This window comes from Propithecus coquereli, unplaced genomic scaffold (assembly GCF_000956105.1).
Source record: "Propithecus coquereli isolate 6110/MARCELLA unplaced genomic scaffold, Pcoq_1.0 Scaffold273, whole genome shotgun sequence".
NCBI lineage: Eukaryota > Metazoa > Chordata > Mammalia > Primates > Indriidae > Propithecus > Propithecus coquereli.
Genome location: NW_012148319.1, coordinates 1259509 through 1282781, shown reverse-complemented (window position 1 = coordinate 1282781; position 23273 = coordinate 1259509). Strand labels below are relative to the sequence as shown.

Sequence of the window (23273 nt, the reverse complement as noted above, 5' to 3'; positions counted from 1 at the left end):
TTGCAAGTGGAGTTAAGCATGTGGTAGACACTGGACTCTTTTTTGAACTGGCAGAACTGGCTGCTATGCACCCAATAGTGGAAAACTAAAAGAATATAAACCTTTGAAATCATTACTGCTGATAAGGAAAGGGGAAGTCCCAGTGACACCTCTTAAAATCGTGACACCCTAGCTCACTGACCACTTTAACTTTTTCAAAAAACTGTGCAATATTAGTTTGGCTTGAAATTCTCTGCACTCTTCATTCATTATTTAATCTTATTTTACTTTGTTCAGACAAGCTATCTGGCCTATTGTGAAGCTTCACACAGCCAATTACCTGAAGGTGTTTAGTTCATTTATTATTTAAAGCATAAATCTTGTACAGGTTGTCTACTGACGACCCTCTGAGTAGATGGAGTAAATGCCTTTCATCCTGGCGGCCTCAGTCAGTGCTCACAGACCTACCTGCTGAGCGTGGCAGGCCAGGCGAGGAGCTAGAACATGTAAGATAGCAGAGGTAATTGCACTTTACTTTCTGTTTAAGGGTACATGTGAAAAATGCGCACACAGTAGCAAATACTGAGTTGAAATTTAAAGGGAAAGAATGTTACATTTTAAATGCAGTATTTCTTTGTGTTTCCTTGTTAGACACTTTAGCTATTGACATAGGCTGGATATTGAATTTAGAAGTTTGTTTAGAGTAGGACATAGTAACATCACACTTAAGAATACTTCCATGGAAATATCATCTTTCAAATTTGTATCTAAGTCCTTGAACCCATTTTCTTTTCCTGGCTTACTTTTAGTCTTGCGTCGTGATGCCAAGGGTCAGCATGAATGACTTGGAAAAAGACTGGCCTAAGCAACGTGCCAATTCCAGTGATGGGCTTACATGCCATTAAGAGTCTCTATCCCACACCAAATTGTGCCAGGTATTTAACGGGGAACTGGTACTAATTTCAGAGCTAATACTGAGCTGTTCCACATCAATGCTTTCAGCAGGTGGCTTGAACTGACAGTGTAAAGAAAAAAAGTGAGAGAAAATTACCATTGTACTTTAGAATTTCTCTGATTGAATTGACCGATTATACTGTCAAAGGAGCATTGGGAAGCTGGCAGGCTTATGGACAGTGAAGAAATGACAGAATTCTTTTGGAAATAACTTGTCTGTTGGTTTTTGCACAGCCAAATATTTCAAAATGATAATAAGGTTTGATGTGAGGTTTTAATTCAGTACTTGTGAAAATCCATGTGCTCTCTGATTTGTCTTTTAAAGCAGACAATGGCATAAGGACAGCCAATGGCTTTCTTATTACCATTTTCTCTTCTATAGCAAAGTATTGAAACACTCTATTCAAATTCCATCAGTAAATGTTAAACTACATTTTATATTTGCAAAGAAGTTTTGTAAAGATCTCAATTTTGGTAAGTTCACTTATTGGAAAATGGAATCGAGAACTTATCAAGTGACTCAAGATGAAAACTATTTGTTTTATGTAATCAGTCTTGTATCATGTTCTTAAATAAGATCTTCTCTTTAAGAAAAAATTCTTACCAGTCACAAATATTATTCTCAGATATCTCCTAAATTCATTATTTTAATATAAATTCTATATTAAATATTTTAAAAGTCTTTAAATGAGTAATGTTTAACAATTACATAGATATAGTATTCTAGTTATTTGTGGAATAATAATAATTTATCAAATACTTGCTACATACCGGGTAAGTGCTTCATGGTGTCTCATTTAACCTTCACAGTGACGACACATTAATTTCTCTTTGTATTACCATTTTACTGATGAAGAAATAATGCTTTAGAGAAGTTGAGTAACTTACCCAGGTACCGAGAGCTAGTAAGAGGCATGGCTGGGATGCTCACTCTCGGAACTTCATTGCTTATCTTGTGGTAGCACAGGGGACAATTTTTTTTTTTTTTTTTGGCTGTCAAATCACCAACTTCTGTCTGTACTGGCGACAGGGAATTAATACAATAATTTCCCTTTTCATAGTTACTCTGTTAAGAATTTAATAGAACTTTTGACGTAGAATCATGAGAATTCTTAAAGGAATAGTTTAAAATGTGGAAAAAATGTATTAAAGTACTTTGTAAAAGGTGTAAGAGAGAAAAATTTAGCAGAGCGTAACTTAGGTTTGGGGCAGAAAAAAAAATCAGTCAGAATAAATGGGTCAGTATTCATCGTTTGTTCAACAAATACTTATTGTACTAGGTGCCAAGCATTGGACTTGGCCTGTCGGAAAGCACTGGGTGATTTATTTTTGTTGGTTTGACTCCCTGGTGGGATTATTCACAAACAACCTTTCGATGTAAATAGGAAGCTTTAATTGCAGAAGAGAAGGGTTAAAGTCTTTCTGGTTGGACTATGGTGTGCGAGTTTTGTTTCGTTGCATAATCTAGTAGGCTATCCTCTTATTATCATTATTCTGGTGCAGTGTAACAAACCAGCAGGAAACTGCATTCCGTGGGATTTCTATGGGGACTACAGAGAATTCCTTCCAATGCTTACAGAGCAGCCGCTTGGAGCTTAAAGTAGCTCCAGGGCTAATGTGAGGAACTGTGCAGTTCTACTTGCTCCTGAACTGTAAAACTCAAAGCATGTGTAGTGTAACTAAAACAATGTCAGTAGAATCATTTCTAATCTGGAGGCCTTATCAGAGCATTGGTTGACAATTCATTATTGTTGTTAAGACACAAAAAAGGCAGGGAACGTAAAATATTATGCCATGCTGAGAGTGTGAATACTTGTTTCTTGGTTTTAAAACTTACTCCCTCTATTTTTTTTTGCAGTTCAATCAAAGGTAAATTAGAAAGAATGAAAGAATGTGCATCATTCAACACCCCCCCACTCCCTTCCCCAAAACAAAATAACTGGCAAGCAGAGTGGCATTTTCCATAGCAAACTTACTCAGCCTAGGCTTACAGGGGATACAGGAGTCCGTATTCTGGAACATGTTTTTTTGATTTTTGTCTTCTGTCTACATTCTGTAAGTACCTATCCCCAAAGCTCTCCCTTATGTTAATAGAAGAATTGTCCCATCGTTAGCCACACTGATATATTTGATGGTTAATGTCACCAGGCGCCAGCCCCACCAAGACCGTCTGTGGCCCCCCTACCCTGCCTCCCTGTGCTTTTTCCACTGCTGCCTGTGTTACTGTGATGATCATCTGTCAGGCTGGCCTCACTGGCCTGCCGCCTGTGAGTCACGCTGGCCCTTGCTTGGTTTAATTTTCTGCTGTCATCTTCTTGAAATTCTTAATAATGTTCAATCAAGGGGCCCTACCTTTTCATTTTGTCCTGGGCTCTACGAATCATGTAGCTATTTGTTCTGTGAGCCTCTTCCCCATCCCTGACCCCAGCACCAGAGGTTGCATCCATGAGCCGATTCAAATGTTGCCTCATCCATGAAGCCTCCTAGTTTTTCCGTAGACATGAATATCTCTTACCTTGGTGTGCATCTCAGTTCCAGCCTGCGTTCCACCCCACCTTGAACTCATGGTGTGCACATCTGTCTCCCTCAGTGCGCAGTAGGCTCTTGGAGGGAGGGCAAGCGCCCTCCAACGGTCTTTATATTCTTTCCCCTCCATACGCTAGCCCAGTGCCTTTCAGTGCTCCATAAATGCTTATTGAATTGAAGTGAATTAAATAATTTGCCCTTTTATCTGAAAGAGTAAAGAAATTTACATTTAATATAAGGTCCCTTTGATAGACACATTGCCTTCATTTCAGTTCACTTTTGGTGCAGAATTATGGTGCTGGCTTCCTGTGAATGGCAAATGGGATGAAATGGTACACATATGATTCTGCCTCACTGATAAATTTGGGGTGGGGAAAATATAAATGAAATCATTTCACTAATTTTAAGACGTTTAAAGATGATGGAAATTGAGCTTAGGAAGAAAAGGTTAACTAAGGTTAAAGCGAATGCTTTTCATTTCACTTAGCATATCACAAAGTGGAGATTTAAAAGCACTGCTCTTTCTCACCAAACTTTCCCATACTGCTCCTGGATTTCCTTTTAACATAATATAAGTGAGACATTGTAATAGTTTAGATCATTTTAATTTTGCATGTTTCACAAGGGCTATTTTTGTATAGAGAACATTTCATAATGTGATTCCTTAAACCTCTTGGAAGAATAGAATTTGCAATGCTTCTGTACACAGGAGGTAGAACCTTAGCAGTTTGCAAACATGTATATAAAGTATAGACTTCATTTTATAAGCTACAAAAGACAACACAGTTGGCTCTACCACAGAGACTTTTAGCAGGGGCACCATGATCAACTTCATAGGTTCTATAAACTCGATCAGACTATATACAAAAGTTGTATTTTGAGAGCATTCAAATCTTCTTCTGGAGAGAGGGCTCCCAAAGCAACGTCTCAAATTGTTCAAGACATGTTAAGAACTGGTAAGTTAGCAAAATGGAATAAACACATACACGTATACACATAGATAAAGATAAATTTAAAAGACCAAATCCTGTGAAACATGCATTTGTACTATTGAAATATGAAATCTATGGGCTATAAAATATTGTATCCGTTGAGTATTGTACCATTATTTTTCTGAAAATAGAAGATAATACTAATTTTTATAAGTGTAGATTTATATATTTAGGTATAGATTAGAATCTTAGTTCCTGAATTTGTTCATTTTTGGGTGCATGTTTGTGAGCAATGTGCCATTAAGAAGAAGAGGAATTAGGCAAAACACAGTTCCTTCATCATGCCACATGTTAATAAAAGAGAATTGCTAGCTGCTACATTCAAAGGAAAGGCTCAACTTCTAGCCAGGGTTATACTTGATTATGGGAATTTTGAGACAGTACTTGTGGCATGCCTGAGAAGGGAAGAACATGCTTTACAATAATGAAAATCCTTGCTTGGAAGTGAATGAAGCCGTTCTAGGAAGATTTCATGCTGGGAGGTGTGATTTCCCTAAACGAATTTTACACACTGTCTCTGAGTTTCTCATGCATCTCTCAGAAGCAGGATGGATACCCTCACCTAGTTTTTGTGGCTTTTCCCCCCATTTAGCATTCTTTCCCTTATGTGTTTCATTTTCTTAGCTGATTTCTGGGCTCTCCGAGCATTTAGGAGCAGCACAGCTAAGGAAGAGCCCAAGGTCGCATACAGAAACTCAGCTTGGACTCATAGGCCAAAGTGTTCATGTGGAGCATGGTTGCCTCTCAAATATGCAAATATTAGAGATGCGATGAACTCTGGGATTAGAAACCCCAGGATAGTTGCAGTTGTTGTCGGTATATTTAGAGACCACTTAGCACATGTGCAAGACAGCTCTAGGTGCTAACGGGCATTCCGAGATGAACAAGACTGGCCTTTGCATTGAGAAGCAGCTAAGGTCACAAGGAAACTAAGACACCAGACATCTGACCCCACCAGACATCCTCAGTTGGAGCAACTCAACCAAAACCGTGAGAGGCACACTCTTCCAAAGACATAGACCTGCCTGAGAGGGGAAGCAATTTGTAATTTTTAAAAAGGCTTTTGATGTTACTGGGAGACATTTCCAAGTTGGAGCCCCAAGCAGTAAATAGAGTCATGCTAAAGATCTTAAAAGATAGCTCTCAACCTGATTACCCCTTATTTCCTTTCTTCCTGTCTCCATAGTTGGCCTAGAGTTCTCCAAGGAGACCCAGCTGGCACAGATGATGCTTCCTGACTGTACTTTCCTTGCCTAGTGCCTGCCTTTGGGTCTCTCTGCTCCTTCCTTTCCCCCACTTCACACCCAAATCCTCTTCCCCGCTTTTATTTCTGACATCCACCTTTGCCTTCTCCTCTTCCATCCCAATCATGATTTCCCTGTGGTAATCTTTAACTCCAAGGCGGCTCAAGCTCTAAGAAAGTAAAAATGAGGTCTTCCTCAGAGAGGGTTATGGTAAATGCTTGACTTATCTGTTGTACTATGACTTGAAGATACATTGGAATATAAGTTTTTCTTTAAGGATGTATTTTTTTAAAAAAAATACTTTCAGGCCGGGCGCCGTGGCTCACGCCTGTAATCCTAGCTCTCTGGGAGGCCGAGGCGGGCGGATTGTTTGAGCTCAGGAGTTCGAAACCAGCCTGAGCAAGAGCGAGACCCCGTCTCTACTAAAAATAGAAAGAAATTAATTGGACAACTAAAAATATATAGAAAAAATTAGCCGGGCATGGTGGCACATGCCTGTAGTCCCAGCTCCTTGGGAGGCTAAGGCAGGAGGATCGCTTGAGCCCAGGAGTTTGAGGTTGCTGTGAGCTAGGATGACGTCACGGCACTCACTCTAGCCCGGGCAACACAGAGAGACTCTGTCTCAGAAAAAAAAAAAAATAGAATTTAAAAAAAAAAAAAAAATACTTTCAGAAAAGTGAAGTATAATAACACTTATACTCTGCAGTTGAAAACTTTGTAAGAGAGCATTTTGGGAGTTTTGTAGCCCTCTGGTGGAGTGTTATGACAATCCATAATGGAAATACTTGATGGACCTGGATTTTAGCTATTTTCAATATGGCTGAATAATACCTTTTTCTTTTTTTCTAAATACCCTTTTATTTGAAGACATTTTTTCCACTGCTCTGTGGCTGAGTATCTCAATATTTATTTTTAATACTTAAATTTTTTTGTTTTTATGAACAACTATTTAATCCAAATTCAGAGTGGATACATTGCACAATATTTTTAAAAATTTGCTTATGCATTCCACTTTTGTTGGGATTTTATTACATGATTAATCATAGACATTTAAAATTGAGGGGAGTGCAAATAAGAACTTTGTGGGCTATGAATACAGAAAGGCTGCTAGGTTTTCAGAGTGTTTCATAGTGTTTTGCTTCTATGGTATGCAAATGAACAGTCATAAGCCTTTGTATGAAAACAATTTGACCTTGAGGAAAGAGCATTGACTTGAAGTCAGACCTAAGTTATAGTCTTAGTTCTGAGACTTCGTTGATATATAATTCTGCATAGGTCATAGCACCTGTTTGGAAAACTCTTCTTCACATCAATGAAGGGTGACCTAGTATCTAACTTCTAATGTGTCTTATAGTTCCATGGTATTAGGATTTTTGACATCATTACAAATACTGGAAAGTCATGCTTGACTGAATCTTTTTGGGGGCGGGAATTAACATTCGTGATAATTTTTAAAATGTGATTAGGTGACTTAAAAAACTACCAGTATCCTGAGAGTTACACGCCTACCTTGGATATTGCATGTTTGGTTCCAGACCATTACAATAAAGCAAATATTCTAATAAAGTGAGTCACACAACTTTTTTCTCAGTGCATATAAAAATTATGTTTACACTGTACTGTACCCTGTTTAGTGTGCAATAGCATTATGCCTAAAAAATACACATATATTAAACTTTTTGCTGGTGCATGGTCTTGCATTGATAGTGATGGCCACTGACTGATCAGGATGGTAGTTACTGAAGGTTAACGTGGCTGTGGCAATTTCTTAAAATAAGACGACAATGATGTTTGTCCTATTGATTGACTCTTCCTTTCACAAAAGATTTCTCTATAGCATGTGATGCCGTTGGATAGCATTTTACCCACAGTAGAACCTCTTTGAAAATGAGTCAATCCTTTCAAACTCTCCTGCTGCTTTATCAAGTAAGTTTATGGAATATTCTGAATCCTTTGTTGGCATTTCAACAATGTCCACAGCATCTTCACCAGGAGTAGATTCCATCTCAAGAAACCACTTTTGTTTTGTTCATCCATAGGAAGCCACTCCTCATCCATTCAAGTTTGATCCTGACATTGCAGCAATTCAGTCTCATCTTCAGGCTGTACTTTTAATTCTAGTTTTCTTGCTATAATATTTCCACTAAATCTGCAGTTACTTCCTCCACTGAAGTTTTGAACCCCTCAAAGTCATCCATGATGGTTGGAATCAACTTCTTCCAAACTCCTGTTAATGATGATATCTTGATATCCTACCATGAATCACTCATGTTCTTAATGGCATCTAAAATGGTGAATCCTTTCTAGGAGATTTTCAATTTACTTTGGATCCATCAGAGGAATCACTATCTATGGCAGCCATAAGCTTACAAAGTGTATTTCTGAAATAATAAAAATTGAAAGCCAAAATTGTCCCCTCGTCCGTGGCTGCAGAAGACATACTGTGTTACCAGGCATGAAAATAGCATTTGTCTCCTTGAGCATCTCCATTAGATCTCTTGGGTGACAGGTTGCTTTGTCAATGAGCAGTAACATTTTGAAAATAATCTTTTTTTCTGAGCAGTAGGTCTCAATAGTGGGCTTAAAATATTCAGTAAACCATTATGTGCTGTCATCCAGGCTTTGTTTTTCCATTTATAGAGCACAGAGTAGATTAAGCACAATTCTTAAGGGCCCCAGGATTTTTTGAATGGCTAATGAGCATTGGCTTTATCTTAGTGTCACCAGCTGTACTGGCCCTTAACAAGAGAGTCAGCCTGTCCTTTTTGAAGCTTTGGAGCTTAGGGCATTGACTTTTCCTCTCTAGCTATGAAAGTCCTAATGGCATCTTCTTCCAGTAGAAGGCTGTTTTGTCTACCTTGCTTTGTGTAGCCACTTTCATCAATGATGTTAGCCTGATCTTCTGGATAAATTGGTATAGCTTCTTTCTACATCAGCACTTACTCCTTCACCTTGCACTTTTATGTTAAGGCTTCTTTCCTTAAACCTCATGAACCAACTGCTTTTAGCTTCCAGCTTTTCTTCTGTAGCGTCCTCACCTCTCAGCCTTCACAGAACTGAAGAGAGTTACGGCTTTGCTCTGGATTAGGCTTTGGCTTAAGGTAATGTGGCTAGTGTGATCTTTTATCCAGATCTTCCTCCATATCAGCAATGAGGCTTATCATTCATGTATTCACTGGAATAGCACTTTTAATTTTCTTGAAGAACTTTTATTTTGCATTCACAAGTTGGCTAACTGGCACAAGAGGCCTAGCTTTTGGCCTGTCTCAGCTTTCAACATGCCTTCCTCGTTAAGCTTAATTATCTCTAGCTTTTAATTTAAAGTGAGAGACTGGAATTCTTCCATTCACTTGAACCCAGTGGTCCCCAACCTTTTTGGCACCAGGGACCAGTTTCATAGAAGACAATTTTTCCATGGACCAAGGGTGGGGGTTAGAGTGTCATGGGTGGGAAGGTGGTGGTGCAGAGCTCAGGCAGTGATATGCGGCCTGCTTCCTAACAGGCCATGGACCGGTATTGAGCCATAGCCCAGAGGTTGGCGACCGCAGCCTTAGAGGGCATTGTAGAGTTATTGATTGGCCTAATTTCAATGTTGTTGTGTCTCAGAGAATAGGGAGGCCCAAGGAGAGGAAGAGAAACAGGGGAACAGCCCAGTCAGTGGAGCAATCAGAATACGCACATTTATTGATTGTTTGCCCTCTTATGTGGGTATGATCTATGGTACCCCAAAACAATTACAACAATGACATCAAAGATTACTGATCACAGATCACAGATAAAATAATAATGAAAAAGTGTGAAATACTGTGAGAATTACCAAAATGTGACACAGAGACATGAAGTAAGCACGTTTTTGGAAAAATGGTGTGGACAGACTTGCTGGATGAAGGGTTTCCACAAACCTTCAATTTGTAAAAAATGCAGAATATGTGGAGTGCACTAAAGTAAGGCAGTAAGATGAGATATGTCTGTACTTGACAGTAGATGTCTTTTCATTTTTGTATTCCTAGCCTGCCACAATACCTGTCACATAGAAGACACTCAAAAACTGTTGATTGAATGAATGAAAAATGATTTCTGAAATCTCATCCAAAAATTAAAAACTGCATCCAGAGTAGATTTGTTCTTCTTTTTTCAAAAGTCATCTCAAGTAAACTTACATCTAATTTATCTAGTGTAGACCATTTACCTAATGGGTCTTGGGTAATAGTTTAGATCATATCTGGTTACTTAATTTTTTAAAAAAGGTTATTAATTGTACAATTTTAGTAAGAGAAAAATTATATTTCTCTGACAGAAGCATTGTTCTAATCAATATGAGAAGTTTTAGTGTTTTCAAAATTGCTTGTTTTCAATTTTTTGTAAATTCAACAAAAAGTTGAACAAAAGGAATTAGCCTAATAACTCGTACCTTTTGTATTTTTGTAATTTCACATATAGTATGAAACTATTTAAAAATATTGCAAATAGCTTTGGACTTGGAAATTATTATACTAGGCTGCATTTTATTTTTTCTCTTGAAAAATTACTCCAAACCTAGGTTATAGCAAGCTAAGCTTCATCATCATGATCTAGCAAGTTTTATGTGCCAAGTTATGAACTCCCAGATATTAGAGTTTAAAATAGCAGTGATGCCACTATAATATTAATGATAAATGGCATACATTTGAAACATTTAAAAATGATCATTGCCTTAAAGCCAAAAAGAGGTGAAAAATATTAATGGTATAGGAACTGTCCTATTTGGTTCTGAATTATGTATAGCAGAGAGAGATAGAAAGAGATAAATTGCATAATAAATCAAAGTTCACATGGTGTATTGTTTATTTTTTAAAAAACTACACGAACTTTCTGTTTATGCAACATGTCAGCTGTTTGAAAAAAGATGAATAGTTTGAGATTCAGATTTATTTCAAGAATGAATATTTAGCACCCAGAGGTATCATACTGAATGAAGAAAAATAATTACAGTCTATGTTTTACCTTGAAGAATTCTAGGAAAGCATTGACTTTTTATACTTCATGTTTTTATTCTCTGATCAATTTTTACCTTTTATATGTTTTTAATTTGTAAAAGTCCAGTGTTTTAACCTTCCTTTCAAAAAGTTTAGCAGCAATACCATTTAGTGGGGTATATAAGATTATATTAAGTCAATAATTAGCAGATGTTTCTTGATAAGTCTGTTGTATTAAAACACAATGATTACAAAAGTATTACAAGTATTGATAAATGTGATTTGGTGAGTAGACAAAATTACTTGCAGAATCCACTGGTAACCAGATAAAATTTGATGGACTTTTCTAATATTTTAATATTCTAAGCAAGTGCCTATGTGAGGGAGATATAAGTGGTTTGCATATTTTTTTTCTTTGGCAGATGTGGTTTACTATAGAAATAGTGTGTTATGCTCTTTTTAAGAGTTTATAACTAGTATATTTAATTAATAGTTTTATAAACAGTCCTGGAATACTTCTGCCCTCATTTTGGATGGTGGTTTGTGGGTTCCTGTTCATTTGCCATTTAGGTGCTGATACTCTTTAAATATCAATATGTTTTATTCCTTATACTGCATATCAGTATGCCCCTAACCCAAAGAACCATAGGACTGCTGTAACAGTTATATAGGTGTCTAATACAGAACTTTAAGAACTGCAGTGTCTCACATTACAGGTGAAAGAGCCTTGGTATGGTTATCACTGTGGTGGTTATTTCCTTCTGAAGTAAGAGACATGCATGCTGAATAATTTATTCCTGGAATGATTTTAAAAATGGTACCATAGATCATTCATTGGCATATTCATTCACTCAATGACATTTATTGCAAAATAATACCCAAATATTTACATATTTTTTTCCGTCATGCCTCATTTTTCCATGTGGGTCCAGTTAGTCCCATTTCTATTGATGCTCTAACCATTCAGTCTAGTGGGCCCCATCAACTCGTTTGTCGCTCACCTGGTCCAAAAGTCTGTTGATCTCCATGCCTGAGCTTTACAGATAAAATCAGAGGCTGAATGGACATTCTTGAAGTGAGACAGGGAAATGATTAAAGCTTAGAAGAAGGAGAATATGGAAGCAAGGAATAAAGTTCAGAATGGAGTGGAGATAAAGAGGGCCTTAGCGACAACTGGAAGAGCTGTATGGAAGGATGAGTAGCTAGCAGTGATGGGATTTGAAGTTGTGTGTTGGGGTTTCCGTGGGGAGAAGGTGCAAAGGAAGTGGATGGGCTGTTATAGCTACAACCATTAACCAACCATATTGGTCTCTTCATTGGTCCATTTCATGTGACTCGTAGATTGATATGGAAAAGGAAACAGTAAACATTTGGGGAGCAGGATGCTTTCTTTGCACATATTTTAGTGGTATAGATATGTTCTAAGATTAGTGATTTTTTTTTTCTCTGATAGTTATACAAAGATTTTTATATCTAGGAACTAATCAATGTGAAACCATAATTGAGTTGATGTGTTTGACAAACACTGGTTGACCTAATTTGAAATGTAGATGGCAAAATGTCCATATATTATTATATTTTTACTAAAAATACTTTAATGACAAAGTTACTATTGTACTTTTGAAGAATTTGAAGGGTTTTAATCAATGAAATATCTATTGCCTGTCCTGAAAATGTTGTCATTAAAAAATCTTGTTTGTATAAAATTATTATCCATTTCTTTGGTGTTATATTGACCAAATAAAAACTGAAATTTGACTATGCAGAGAATCTTTTTAGGAAGCATATCTACTTGTTTCAAAGGGAAACAAAATAAAATGGAAGAGGTGTTTAAATGCTTTTTATTCATAGTGTTAAAAATGGTTAGAGGAAGAATTCACATTTTTCCTTAACACAATGTAACAAGCAATTAACTTTTTGGCATAGTGATAAATCTGCTTCTCTAAGAAGGTGTTTTGTGTTTTAATAAGTGGCAATACATGCTAGTATATTCATTTTTATTGAATAGTTGAGTGAAAAAAAGTAAATTTAATTCATAAGGTATTGCCTTGGGCTTATTGAGATTTTACATACGACATACCAATGGAAGAGCATCACATTCAGTGGAGTTTTATTTTTAAAAAATCATTAGTAAAAAACCATTTTAAAGTATCCCAGTATTTTAAATATTATCATTTTAAATCTGCTTAGCCTCCTAAATAAACATGAAATCAGAAAGTCTTTAGTAATGTTGAATTGGTAATCATTGGGTATAGTTTTAAAACAACAAAAAAATCAAAGTCCCAGGCCAGGACTTAAAAAAAATTCTTGCTATAAGTTATTTACCCATGTATTCATTAATTTGCTTATTTGTTAATTTATTCAATTTTATTACATACCTGTTCCATTTTTAGAGGGAGTAGATAGGTCTTAAGATTGTCCATCTAGACTTGGTTCGAGAGAGTCTCCAGCAAAGGAGAGCAAGTGCCCTGCAGTCCTATCAACCTGGATCTGACAGAAGAGGAGCTAGATGAAAAGAAACTAGCAAAAGGACACTGGCAACATGAAAAAACAAAATAGTTCAACACCCCCAAGGGAATACGATGGAGCTACAGTAGTAGACTCCACCCACAAGGAAATTGCGAAAATGACAGAAATGGAATTCAGAATATGGATGGCAAGTAAGATGAATGGAATTGAAGAGAAAGTTGAAAATCAACAGAAGGAAGCAAAATAATAATAATAATAATAATTCAGGAAATCGATGAAAAAAATGAAAAAGTCAGAGAGCTAGGCAACATAAGAAAGGAAATGATCAAACTTAAAAAAATGAAAGAGTCATTTAGAGAATTTCAAAATATGGTAGAAAGCTTTAACAATAGGCTAAACCAAGGAGAAGAAAGAATCCCAGAGTTTGAAGATAAGGCTTTCAAGATACATTAGTCATTCAAAGAGGCAGAGCAGAGTATTACAAAGTCTGAGTAATCACTGACAGAGATATGGGATTATGTGAAGCAAACTAACATTCAAATTGTAGGTATCCCTGAGGGAGAAGAAGAAAGAGCTAAAACCATGGAAAACCTATTTGAGGAAATTATTGAGGAAAATTTCCCAGGTATCACCAGAATTTCAGACATACAGATACAAGATGGACATCAAACACCAGAAAGATTCTGAGCAAATAGGTCATCTCTAAGACACATAGTAATCAACCTGGTTAAAGTCAAAATTAAGGAGAAAATTCTTCAAGCAGCAAGACTAAAGCATCAAACAACCTACAAAGAAAAATCCATCAGGCTAACTGCAGACTACTTAGCACATACCTTACAAGCCAGAAGGGATTGGGGCCCCATCTTCAATTGACCAAAACAGCAATTGCAAGCCTAGACTCTTGTATCCTATAAAAATAAGTTTCACAATAGATGAAGAAATGAAAACTTTTCCAGACAAGCAAACACTGAGAGAATTTGCCATGACGAGACCTGCTCTGCATGAAACTCAGAATAGCACTGTTAATAAACCAGCACAACAGATACACAACAGCATAAATTCACCAAACAAACAAACAAAAAACACCCAAAACTCACAACTCATATAAAACAGTAGAACAAAAGGTAAAACAAAGCAATAAGGGACTACCCAACAGGATTAAGAGACCAACATCCTATATATCAATGCTATCAATTAATGTGAACAAACTGAATGCTCATTTCAAAAGACATAGGCTGGCTGAATGGATGAAAGAACACAACCCAATTATCTGCTGTCTCCAGAAACACATCTAAACCACAAGGATGCACACAGACTCAATGTGAAAGGATGGAAAAAAAATCACACAAATGAAAAACAGAGAGCAGGTGTAGCCATCCTCACATCAGATAAAATTGAATTTAAGCCAACAAAGGTAGACAAAGAGGGTCATTATAAATGGTAAAGGGAGATATCCAACAAGACATAATAATCCTAAACATGTATGTACCCAACAGAGAAGCTCCTAAATACATAAAGCAAATGTGACTAGAGCTAAGCAAAGAAATAAACAGCACCATCATAATTACTGGGGACCTTAACACCCCACTCTCAGAGGTTGACAAATCATCAAAGTAGAATATAAATAAATAACGGACTTAAACCAAACTCAAAATCAAATGGACCTAACAGACGTTTACAGAACATTCTACCCCAAAACTACAGAATGCACATTCTTAGCAGTGCTGGGACATTCTCCTAGATTGATCATATCTTAGGCCATAAAGCAGGTCTCAACAAATTGAAAAAAATCAAAATTATACCATGTACCTTCTCAGACCACAGTGGAATAAAACTAGAAATCAATCACAAGAGAAATGCGCAAAACTACACAAATTCATGGAAATTAAAAAACCTGCTGCTAAATGACTATTGGGTCAAGAATGAAATTGACATAGAAATAAAAAAATACTTCGAGTTGAATGACAAAGGGGACAGAAGTTATTAAAATCTTTGGGACACAGCAAAAGCATTTTGCAGGGGAAAATTCATAGCCTTAAATGCCTACAAAAAGACAGAAAGATCGCAAATTAACAACCTAATGTCACACCTCAAGGAACTGGAAAAGGAAGAACAAAGCAAACCCAAAGCCAGAAGAAAAGAAATAAGGAAAGTTGGAGCAGAACTGTGTGAAAACATCCATAATGAGTGAGATGCATACTGTCTAGGGGATGGACACAATTGAAGCTCTGACTTGCGGGGGGAGAGCAATATATGTAACCTAAACATTTGTACCCCCATAATATGCTGAAATAAAAAAAAGAGTGTAAAAAGAACTATGTGAATTAGAAAATAAACAAAAAACCCACAAAGGATTAATGAAAGAAAAGGTGGTTCTTAAGAAAGATAAACAAAATCAACAGACCTCTTGCTAGATTAACCAAGAACAGAAGAGAAAGTAGAGAAAAATAAGCTCAATCAGAAATGAAAAAGGTGACGTTACAACTGATACAGCAGAAATACAAAACATCATCCATGAATACTATGTAAATCTCTATGTGCATAAACTATAGTACGTAGAGGAAATGAAAAGGTTCATGGAAACAGACAACTGCCCAACTTAAGCAGGAAGAAATAGAACTGAACAAAGAACAGTGAGATTGAATCAGTAATAAAAAAAACTCCAACAAAAAAAAAAAAGCCCTGGACCAGATGGATTCATAGCTGAATTCCATGAAACCTCCAAAGAAGACCTGCCCATAATAGAAATTATTCCATAATATTGAGAAGGAGGGAACCCTCCCAAACTCATTCTATGAAGCTAGTATCACCTTGAAACCAAAGCCAGGAAAATACACAACAGAAAAAGAAAACTACAGACCAATATCCCTTATGAATATAGATGCAAAAATTCTCAATGAAATACTAGTAAACCAAATTCAGTAGCACATGAAAAAAATAATCTACCAGGATCAAGTGGGCTTCATTGCAGTGATGCAAGGATGGTTCAACATATGTAAATCAATAAATGTGATTCACCACATAAATGAAAACAAAAACAAAGACCACATGATCATCTCAATAGATCCAGAAAAAGCGTTCGACAGAATCCAGAACCCTTTCATGATAAAAACCCTCAACAAACTAGGTATAGAAGGAATGTATCTCAGAACTATAAAAGCCATATATGACACACCCACAGCCAACATCATACTGAATGGAGAAAATTTGAAAGCATTCCTAATAAATAGAATAAGACAAGGATGTCCACTGTCAACACTTCTATTCAATATAGTGCTGGAAGTCCTAGCCAGGGAAGTCAGGCAAGAGAAGAATATTAAGAGTATTCAAATCAGGAAAGAAGAGGTCAAACTATTGCTCTTTGCTGATGATGTGATCCTGTATCTATAAAACCCCAAAGATTTCACTAAGAGTCTCCTGGAATTGATAAATAAATTCAGCAAAGTCTCAGGATACAAAATCAGTGTTTATAACTTAGTAGCATTTCTATATATTAATACTAATAACAGTAACGCTGAGAGCCAAATAAAAGACTCAATGTCATTAACAATAGCCACAAAGAAAATAAAATAGCTAGGAATATACCTAATGAAGGAGGTGAGACCTCTATAAGGGGAACTATTAAAGTCTGAGGAACAAAATCACAGAGGATAGAAACAAATGGAAAACCATAACATGCTCATGGATAGGTAGAATTAACATTTTGAAAATGTTTATATTAATATTACCCAAATGATTTACAAATTCAGTGCAATCCCCATCAAATCACCAAAGTCATACTTCATAGATCTGTAAAAAAATAATTCCGAGCTTCGTTTGGAACCATAAAGAGCCCAAATAGCCAAAGTAATCTTATGCAAAAAGAACATGTCTGGAGGCATCACATTACCAGACTTCAAACTATACTACAAGGCTATAGTAACCCAAACAGCACAGTATTGGTACAAAAATAGAGACATAGACCAATGGAAAAGAGCAGAGAACCCAGATATAAAATCATCTACCTACAACCAACTGAACTTGACAAAGCAGACAACAATGTACATAGGGGAAAAGAAGCCCTATTCAATAAATGGTGCTGAGAGAATTGGATAGCCACATGCAGAAGAATGAAATACGATCCATATCTCTCACCACTCACAAAAATTATTTCAAGATGAATGAAAGCCTTAGATTTAAGGCATGAAACCATAATAACTGTAGAAGAAAATGTTGGAAAAACTCTTACGGATATTGGCCTAGACAAAGAATTTATGACCAAGACCCCAGTGACAATCATGGCAATAACAAAAATTAAGTAAATGGGACTTGATTAAACTAAAAAGCTTCTGGACAGCTAAGGAAATAATAAACAGAACAAATAGACAACCTACAGAATGGGAGAAAATATTTGCAAGATACACATCCGATAAAGGCCTAATAGCAGGAATTTACAGGGAACTCAAGCAAATCAGTGAGAGAAAAATAACCCTATTACAAAATGGGCAAAAGATATGAACAAAAGCTTCTAAAAGGAAGAAAGACAAATGACCAATAAACTTATGAAAAAATGTTCAACGTCACTAATCAGGGAAATGCAAATCAAAACCACAATGAGATATCGCCTTAACCCAGTTAGAATGGCTTTTATTAAAAAGTCCAGTGACAATAGATGCTGGCGTAAATGCAGAGAGAAAGGAACACTTATATACTGTTGATGGGACTGCAGATTAGTACAACCTCTATGGAAAAGAGTATGGAGATTCCTAAAAAGAACTAAAAGTAGACCTACCGTTCAACCCAGCAATCCCACTATTGGGTATCTACCCAAAGGAAAAGAAGACTTTGCATCAAAAGGATACCTGCTCTACACTAGAATGTTTATTGCAGCACGACACACCACTGCAAAGATGTGTAATCAACCCAAATGCCCATCAATTCATGAGTGGACTAATGAAATATTGTCTTTGTATACCACTGAGTACTAATTAACTATAAAAAAGATGAAATAATACCTTTTGCAACAATCTGGATGGAACTGGAGACTATTCTCCTAAGTGAAGTATCTCAAGAATGGAAAAACAAACTCCACATGTACTCACTATTAAATTGGAACTAATGGAAGAGCACTTATCTGCACAGAGGGAAGTAAAATTCAGTGGAAATTAACCAGGGGTGAGGGAAGACGAGGGGAGGGAAATAAACTAACTTAATGGGTAATATGAAAACTATTTCAGTGATGGGCATACCTATAGCTGGGACTCAAACATTACAGAAATGATCCATGTAACCTGAAACATCTGCATCCCTCTTAATATTTTGAAATAAAAAAAGATTGTCCATCTAGAAATTTATAAACAATACTTGTGATTTATATACTATTAGTGAAGAAGAATACTGCCTACATAGAAAATTATGAACAAAACAAAAATTTTAGCTATACAAATTTTTAAAAAATATTTTTTATTGTGGTAAACTGTATATAACACAAAATTTGCCATCTTAACCATTTTCAAATGTTCATTTCAGTGCCATTAGTTACATTCACAATGTTGTGCAACCACTATTTCCAAAAATTTTCATGACCCCCAAATAGAAACTCTGTACCCATTAAGCAAGAAACCCCCTCTCCCATTATTGCTTCTTTCCCCACCCTCTGGTAAACTCTAATCTACTTTCTGTCTCTATGAATTTGCCTATTCTAATTATTTCATATAAGTGGACTCATATAATATTTGACATTTTGTGTCTGGCTTATTTCACTTAGCATGAATGACTTACTTTTTTCTATGTCACAGCATGTATCAGAACTTCCTTTTCATAGCTGAATAGTTTTCCACTGTATGTATATATCACATTTTGTTTATTCATTTATCTGTTGATGGACACTTGGATTGTTTCTAATTTTTGTCTATTGTGAATAATGCTGCTTGAACTTTGGTATGTATGTATCTATTTGAATCCCTGTTTTCAATTCTTTTGGATATATACTTGTGAGTGGAATTGCTGGGTCATATGGTAATTCTGTGTTGAAGTTTTTAAGGAACCATAAAATTATTTCCTATAGGAGTTGCATCATTTTACATTCCTACTATCACTGTGTGAGGGTTTCAGTGTCTCCACATCCTTACCAACACTTATTATTTTCCTTTTTGTTTGTATTATAGCCATCCTAGTGGGTATGAAGTGAGATCTCATTGTGGTTTTGATTTGCATTTCCGTAATGACTGAAGATGTTGAGCATCTTTTCATAGGCTTATTGGCTATTTGTTTATCTCCTTTTTAAAATGTCTATTCAAATTCTTTGCCCATTTTTAAATTGGGTGGATTTTATTGAGTTTTAGTTCTCTATATGTTGTGGATATTATACTGTTATCAGATACATGATTTGAAAATAGTTTCTCCCATTCTGTGGGTTGTCTTTTCATTGTCATGATAGTGTCCTTTAATGTATAAAACTTTCTGTTTTGATGAAGTTCAGTTTATCTACTTTTTTTCTTTTGCCGTTCATTCTTTTTTGGTGTCATATCTAAGGATCCACTGCCAAATCTGAGGTCATTAAGATTTCCCATATGATTTCTTCAAGAAATTTATAGTGTTGGCACTTTCGTTTAGGTCACTGATCCATTTTGAGTTTCAATTTGTAAATGGTGTGATGTAGAGGGGTCCAGCTTCATTTTTTTGCATGTGGAAATCCAGTTGTCCCAGTACAATTTGTTGAAGAGACTAGTCTTTCTCTGCTGAATGGAATCAAACCCTTGTTGAAAATCAATTGGCCATGGATGTATGGGTTTATTTCTGGACTCTCAATTCTATTCCATTGATCTACATGTCTGTCCTTAAGCAAATAATACACTATTTTGATTTCTGTAGTTTTGGTGTTACAGTTTCAGAATCAGGAAGTGTGAGTCCCCACCTATGTTCTCTTTTTCAAGACTGCTTAGGTTATTGGGGGATCCCTTGCAATTCCATAAGAATTTGAGGATCAGCTTTTCCATTTCTGTAACAAAAGGCCATTGGGATTTTGACAGGGATTAAATTGAATCTGTAGATAGATTGCTTTGGATAGTATTGACATCTTAACAATATTAAGTCTTCCAATTCATGAACATGGGATATTTTTCCATCTATTTTTATTTTATTTTTTTTGAATTTATTAATAGCTTTTAATAATTTATTCTGGATACTTAAAGTACATTATTTTTATTGTCATTTCCTGCTAACCCAAAACATTTATGATACAAGGGGGGATATATTTCTGTAAAGATTGCATCAATAATAATGCAATATGTTTTTGGTTAAAAATAACATTTACTGAATTGTTTTCTAAGGACAGAAGATGACATATTCATTGCATCTATTTTAAATAATTTAAATATTTTACTGATAATTCAAATAATTCAAACAATTTATTTCTTTTAGCAGTATGTTGTAGTTTTCAATGTACAAGTCTATCCATGGCTAAATTTATTCCTTGGTATTTTATTCTTTTGGATGCTGTTATAAATGGAATTGCTTTATTAATTTTTTCTTTTACATTGTTCATTTCTGGTCTGAAGAAACACAACCGATTCTTGCCCGTTAATCTTCTAACCTGCCACTTTTCTTAATTAATTTATTAGCTCTAGTAACTTTCTCTTGACTTCTTGGGATTTTCTATATAGGTTCAAGTCATCTGTTAACAGAGATAGTTTTACTTCTTCCTTTCTACTTTGATGCCTTTTATTTCTTGTTGTCTAATTACTCTCTCAGGAACTTCCAGTACAATGTTGAATAGCAGTGGTAAAAGTAGGCATACTTGTTTCTGATTTTAGGAGGGAAACTTTCAGTTTTTCTCCATCGAGTATGCTGCTAGCTGCCGGGTTTTTGTAAATACCTTTTATTCCTAGTTTTCTGAGTGTTTTTATCATGAAAGGGTATTTACTTTTGTCAAATGTATTTTCTGTATCAATTAACATGATCGTGTGATTTTTTCCCCCTTTGTTCTCATAATATTGTTGAACCACCTTTGCATTCCGGGGATAAATCTGTGTCAAAGTGTGTAATCCTTTTAGTATGGCACTGAATTTGATTTGCTGGTATTTTGTTGAAGACTAGCAATATGTATTTTCCTCATTGCCAGGCTACTATGCAAGATTTTCTTGGATTCCTCCTTTGGCAGACTTTTCCATCAGAACTTCTGAGTCTTAACTATTTGAGTGCATCATAATACTTGTTTACTTAAATTTTTGTAACTGGTCTTTACATTTAAGAAAAACAAAAGTAATTTTATCATTATGTTAGAAACACTTAAGGAGCTTCTACTAGGTGTTATTAATAGGCGATGGGCTAAATGTTTTACTGTAGTATTTCATTTAAAAAGTAACAACTGTTACTATCTTCATTTTACGGATGAGGATATGGAAGCTTAGAGCTAATAAATGGTAAAGCAAGGGTTTTTAGACCCTGTTTTCTTTTCTTCAGCATCTGACTCTTAAATTCTACATTATTATGTCTGACCTGAGACAGGAGTCTATTTATAACACCACAAAGACAGAATAATAGTGCCTACAGCTGAAGAATACCATATAGTGGGATCATTTTCGTATTTTTATTTTACCCAGGTCAGAAGTCTTGAAACATAGTAAAAACACCATATGACAGAAATTCATGGGACTAAATAAAATTACATTGTCATATTCTAATGTTATAGATGAGAGGGGGAATGGATGGAAAAATGTTAGAGGGAATCCAAGAATGGCATGAACAAAATATTTTTAAATATATGTGCACATAAATTAATCTTCATAATTTTGAAACATCTTAGGCATTTTAGAGGTCAAGATTTTTCAGAAAAACAATGCAATTTTTCTATGTAAATATTGTGGCATAACAGGTGTGCTGGCTAGTGATAAGATATTCTGCCAAGCAACAAATAAATAATTGCACACGAATCCCAGGAAGATGTTTGCCCTAGGGTATATTTGAATGTAATTTTTAAAATGGCATTCTATTTTTTCTCAGGATCATAAAAAGCTGCATACCCCTATTTTGAATAAGAAGGATGGCTCTATTTTAACCTAATATGTTTTATTTTTACTGTTCTAAAATGTTGTGAAATACACCTTGATATTACCTCCTTTTGCCATTCCAGCCCCTTTTCCTGGCTGAAACCTTTAAAAAAAAATTTTGTCATATCTCTATTAAGAAGTCTTTCCAGCTTTTCCAAGCCATGGTTAGCCACTTCTAAATTCTTCCATAGCACCCTATAGTTAGTTACCTGTTTGTGGCACCATCACTTTGATTTGTAATGTCCTGTTCACTTGTCGTCTCCTCAGTTGCCCATAAATTCCTTAGAGACACAGAAGGAGCTCTGTTTATTAGTGTAACCTGATCTTCTACAGTGGTTGGCACTTAGGAGATACTTAGTATTTTTTAAAAAACAAGTGTATATATTTTCTGTGTTATTTGCATATGACTGAAACAACTTTTTCGGTACATCCTATCCCGACTCTAACATTTGCTATTCTTAACTTGGAAAAGTTCCTGTTCCATAACAAACTTTGTTATTCCTGCCATTTGGTAAACCCTAAGGATGAGAAAGCTGCATTACTTGTATACCTGAATGCATTACATTTTCAGGAGAAAAATGATACGTACTTAGATTTTCCAAGTCACTGACCAGTTAAGGAGCAGGGTACAAGAGCAGTTGGGGTGTGATATCTGTGATGCTGATTATCCGGGTCTTGCTCATTGCCCTGGCTGACTGGACATGTGTTTGTTCACCTTCTCTCTCACTGATCCTGAAATAACACAACTGGTTGCAGAGAAGGCCCTTCCCACATGGAGAATGCCTGTCCTTGGACAGGGATATTTGCAGCTTTAAGAGTAGGACAGATTTTATGGAAGAGTCTTTAGACATGGTTCTTCTCTTACTATAGCAGCCAAATTATTTAAAAATTGCCAAAGGTAGTCAGCCTGCATGGAAGCATTTTATTACTGCACCATTCTTGTAAATAAACCCCACTGTTCTGGGGACTGGCTTGGAAGTACAGAATTTTACGTTTGCTTACTCTAAGGTAACAAACTCACATCAAATCCTATACTTTTTTCCTTCTCTTTGCCTACATTGTTTCTACTCCAATCTTGTGCAGGTTTTGTATGACATCTTTGTTCCCAAAAGAAAACAAAGTAGG

The 23273-nt window shown here is 35.8% G+C and overlaps 1 protein-coding gene across 1 annotated transcript in view; it reads left to right on the top strand.

The window, feature by feature from the left end:
* The window catches only part of NPAS3 (neuronal PAS domain protein 3), an 855986-nt gene that overhangs the window by 208022 nt on the left and 624691 nt on the right, over nt 1–23273 (top strand). The window contains 1 exon segment of the mRNA XM_012647885.1: nt 8262–8288. Within this exon segment, the coding sequence (XP_012503339.1) occupies nt 8262–8288 (27 nt within the window).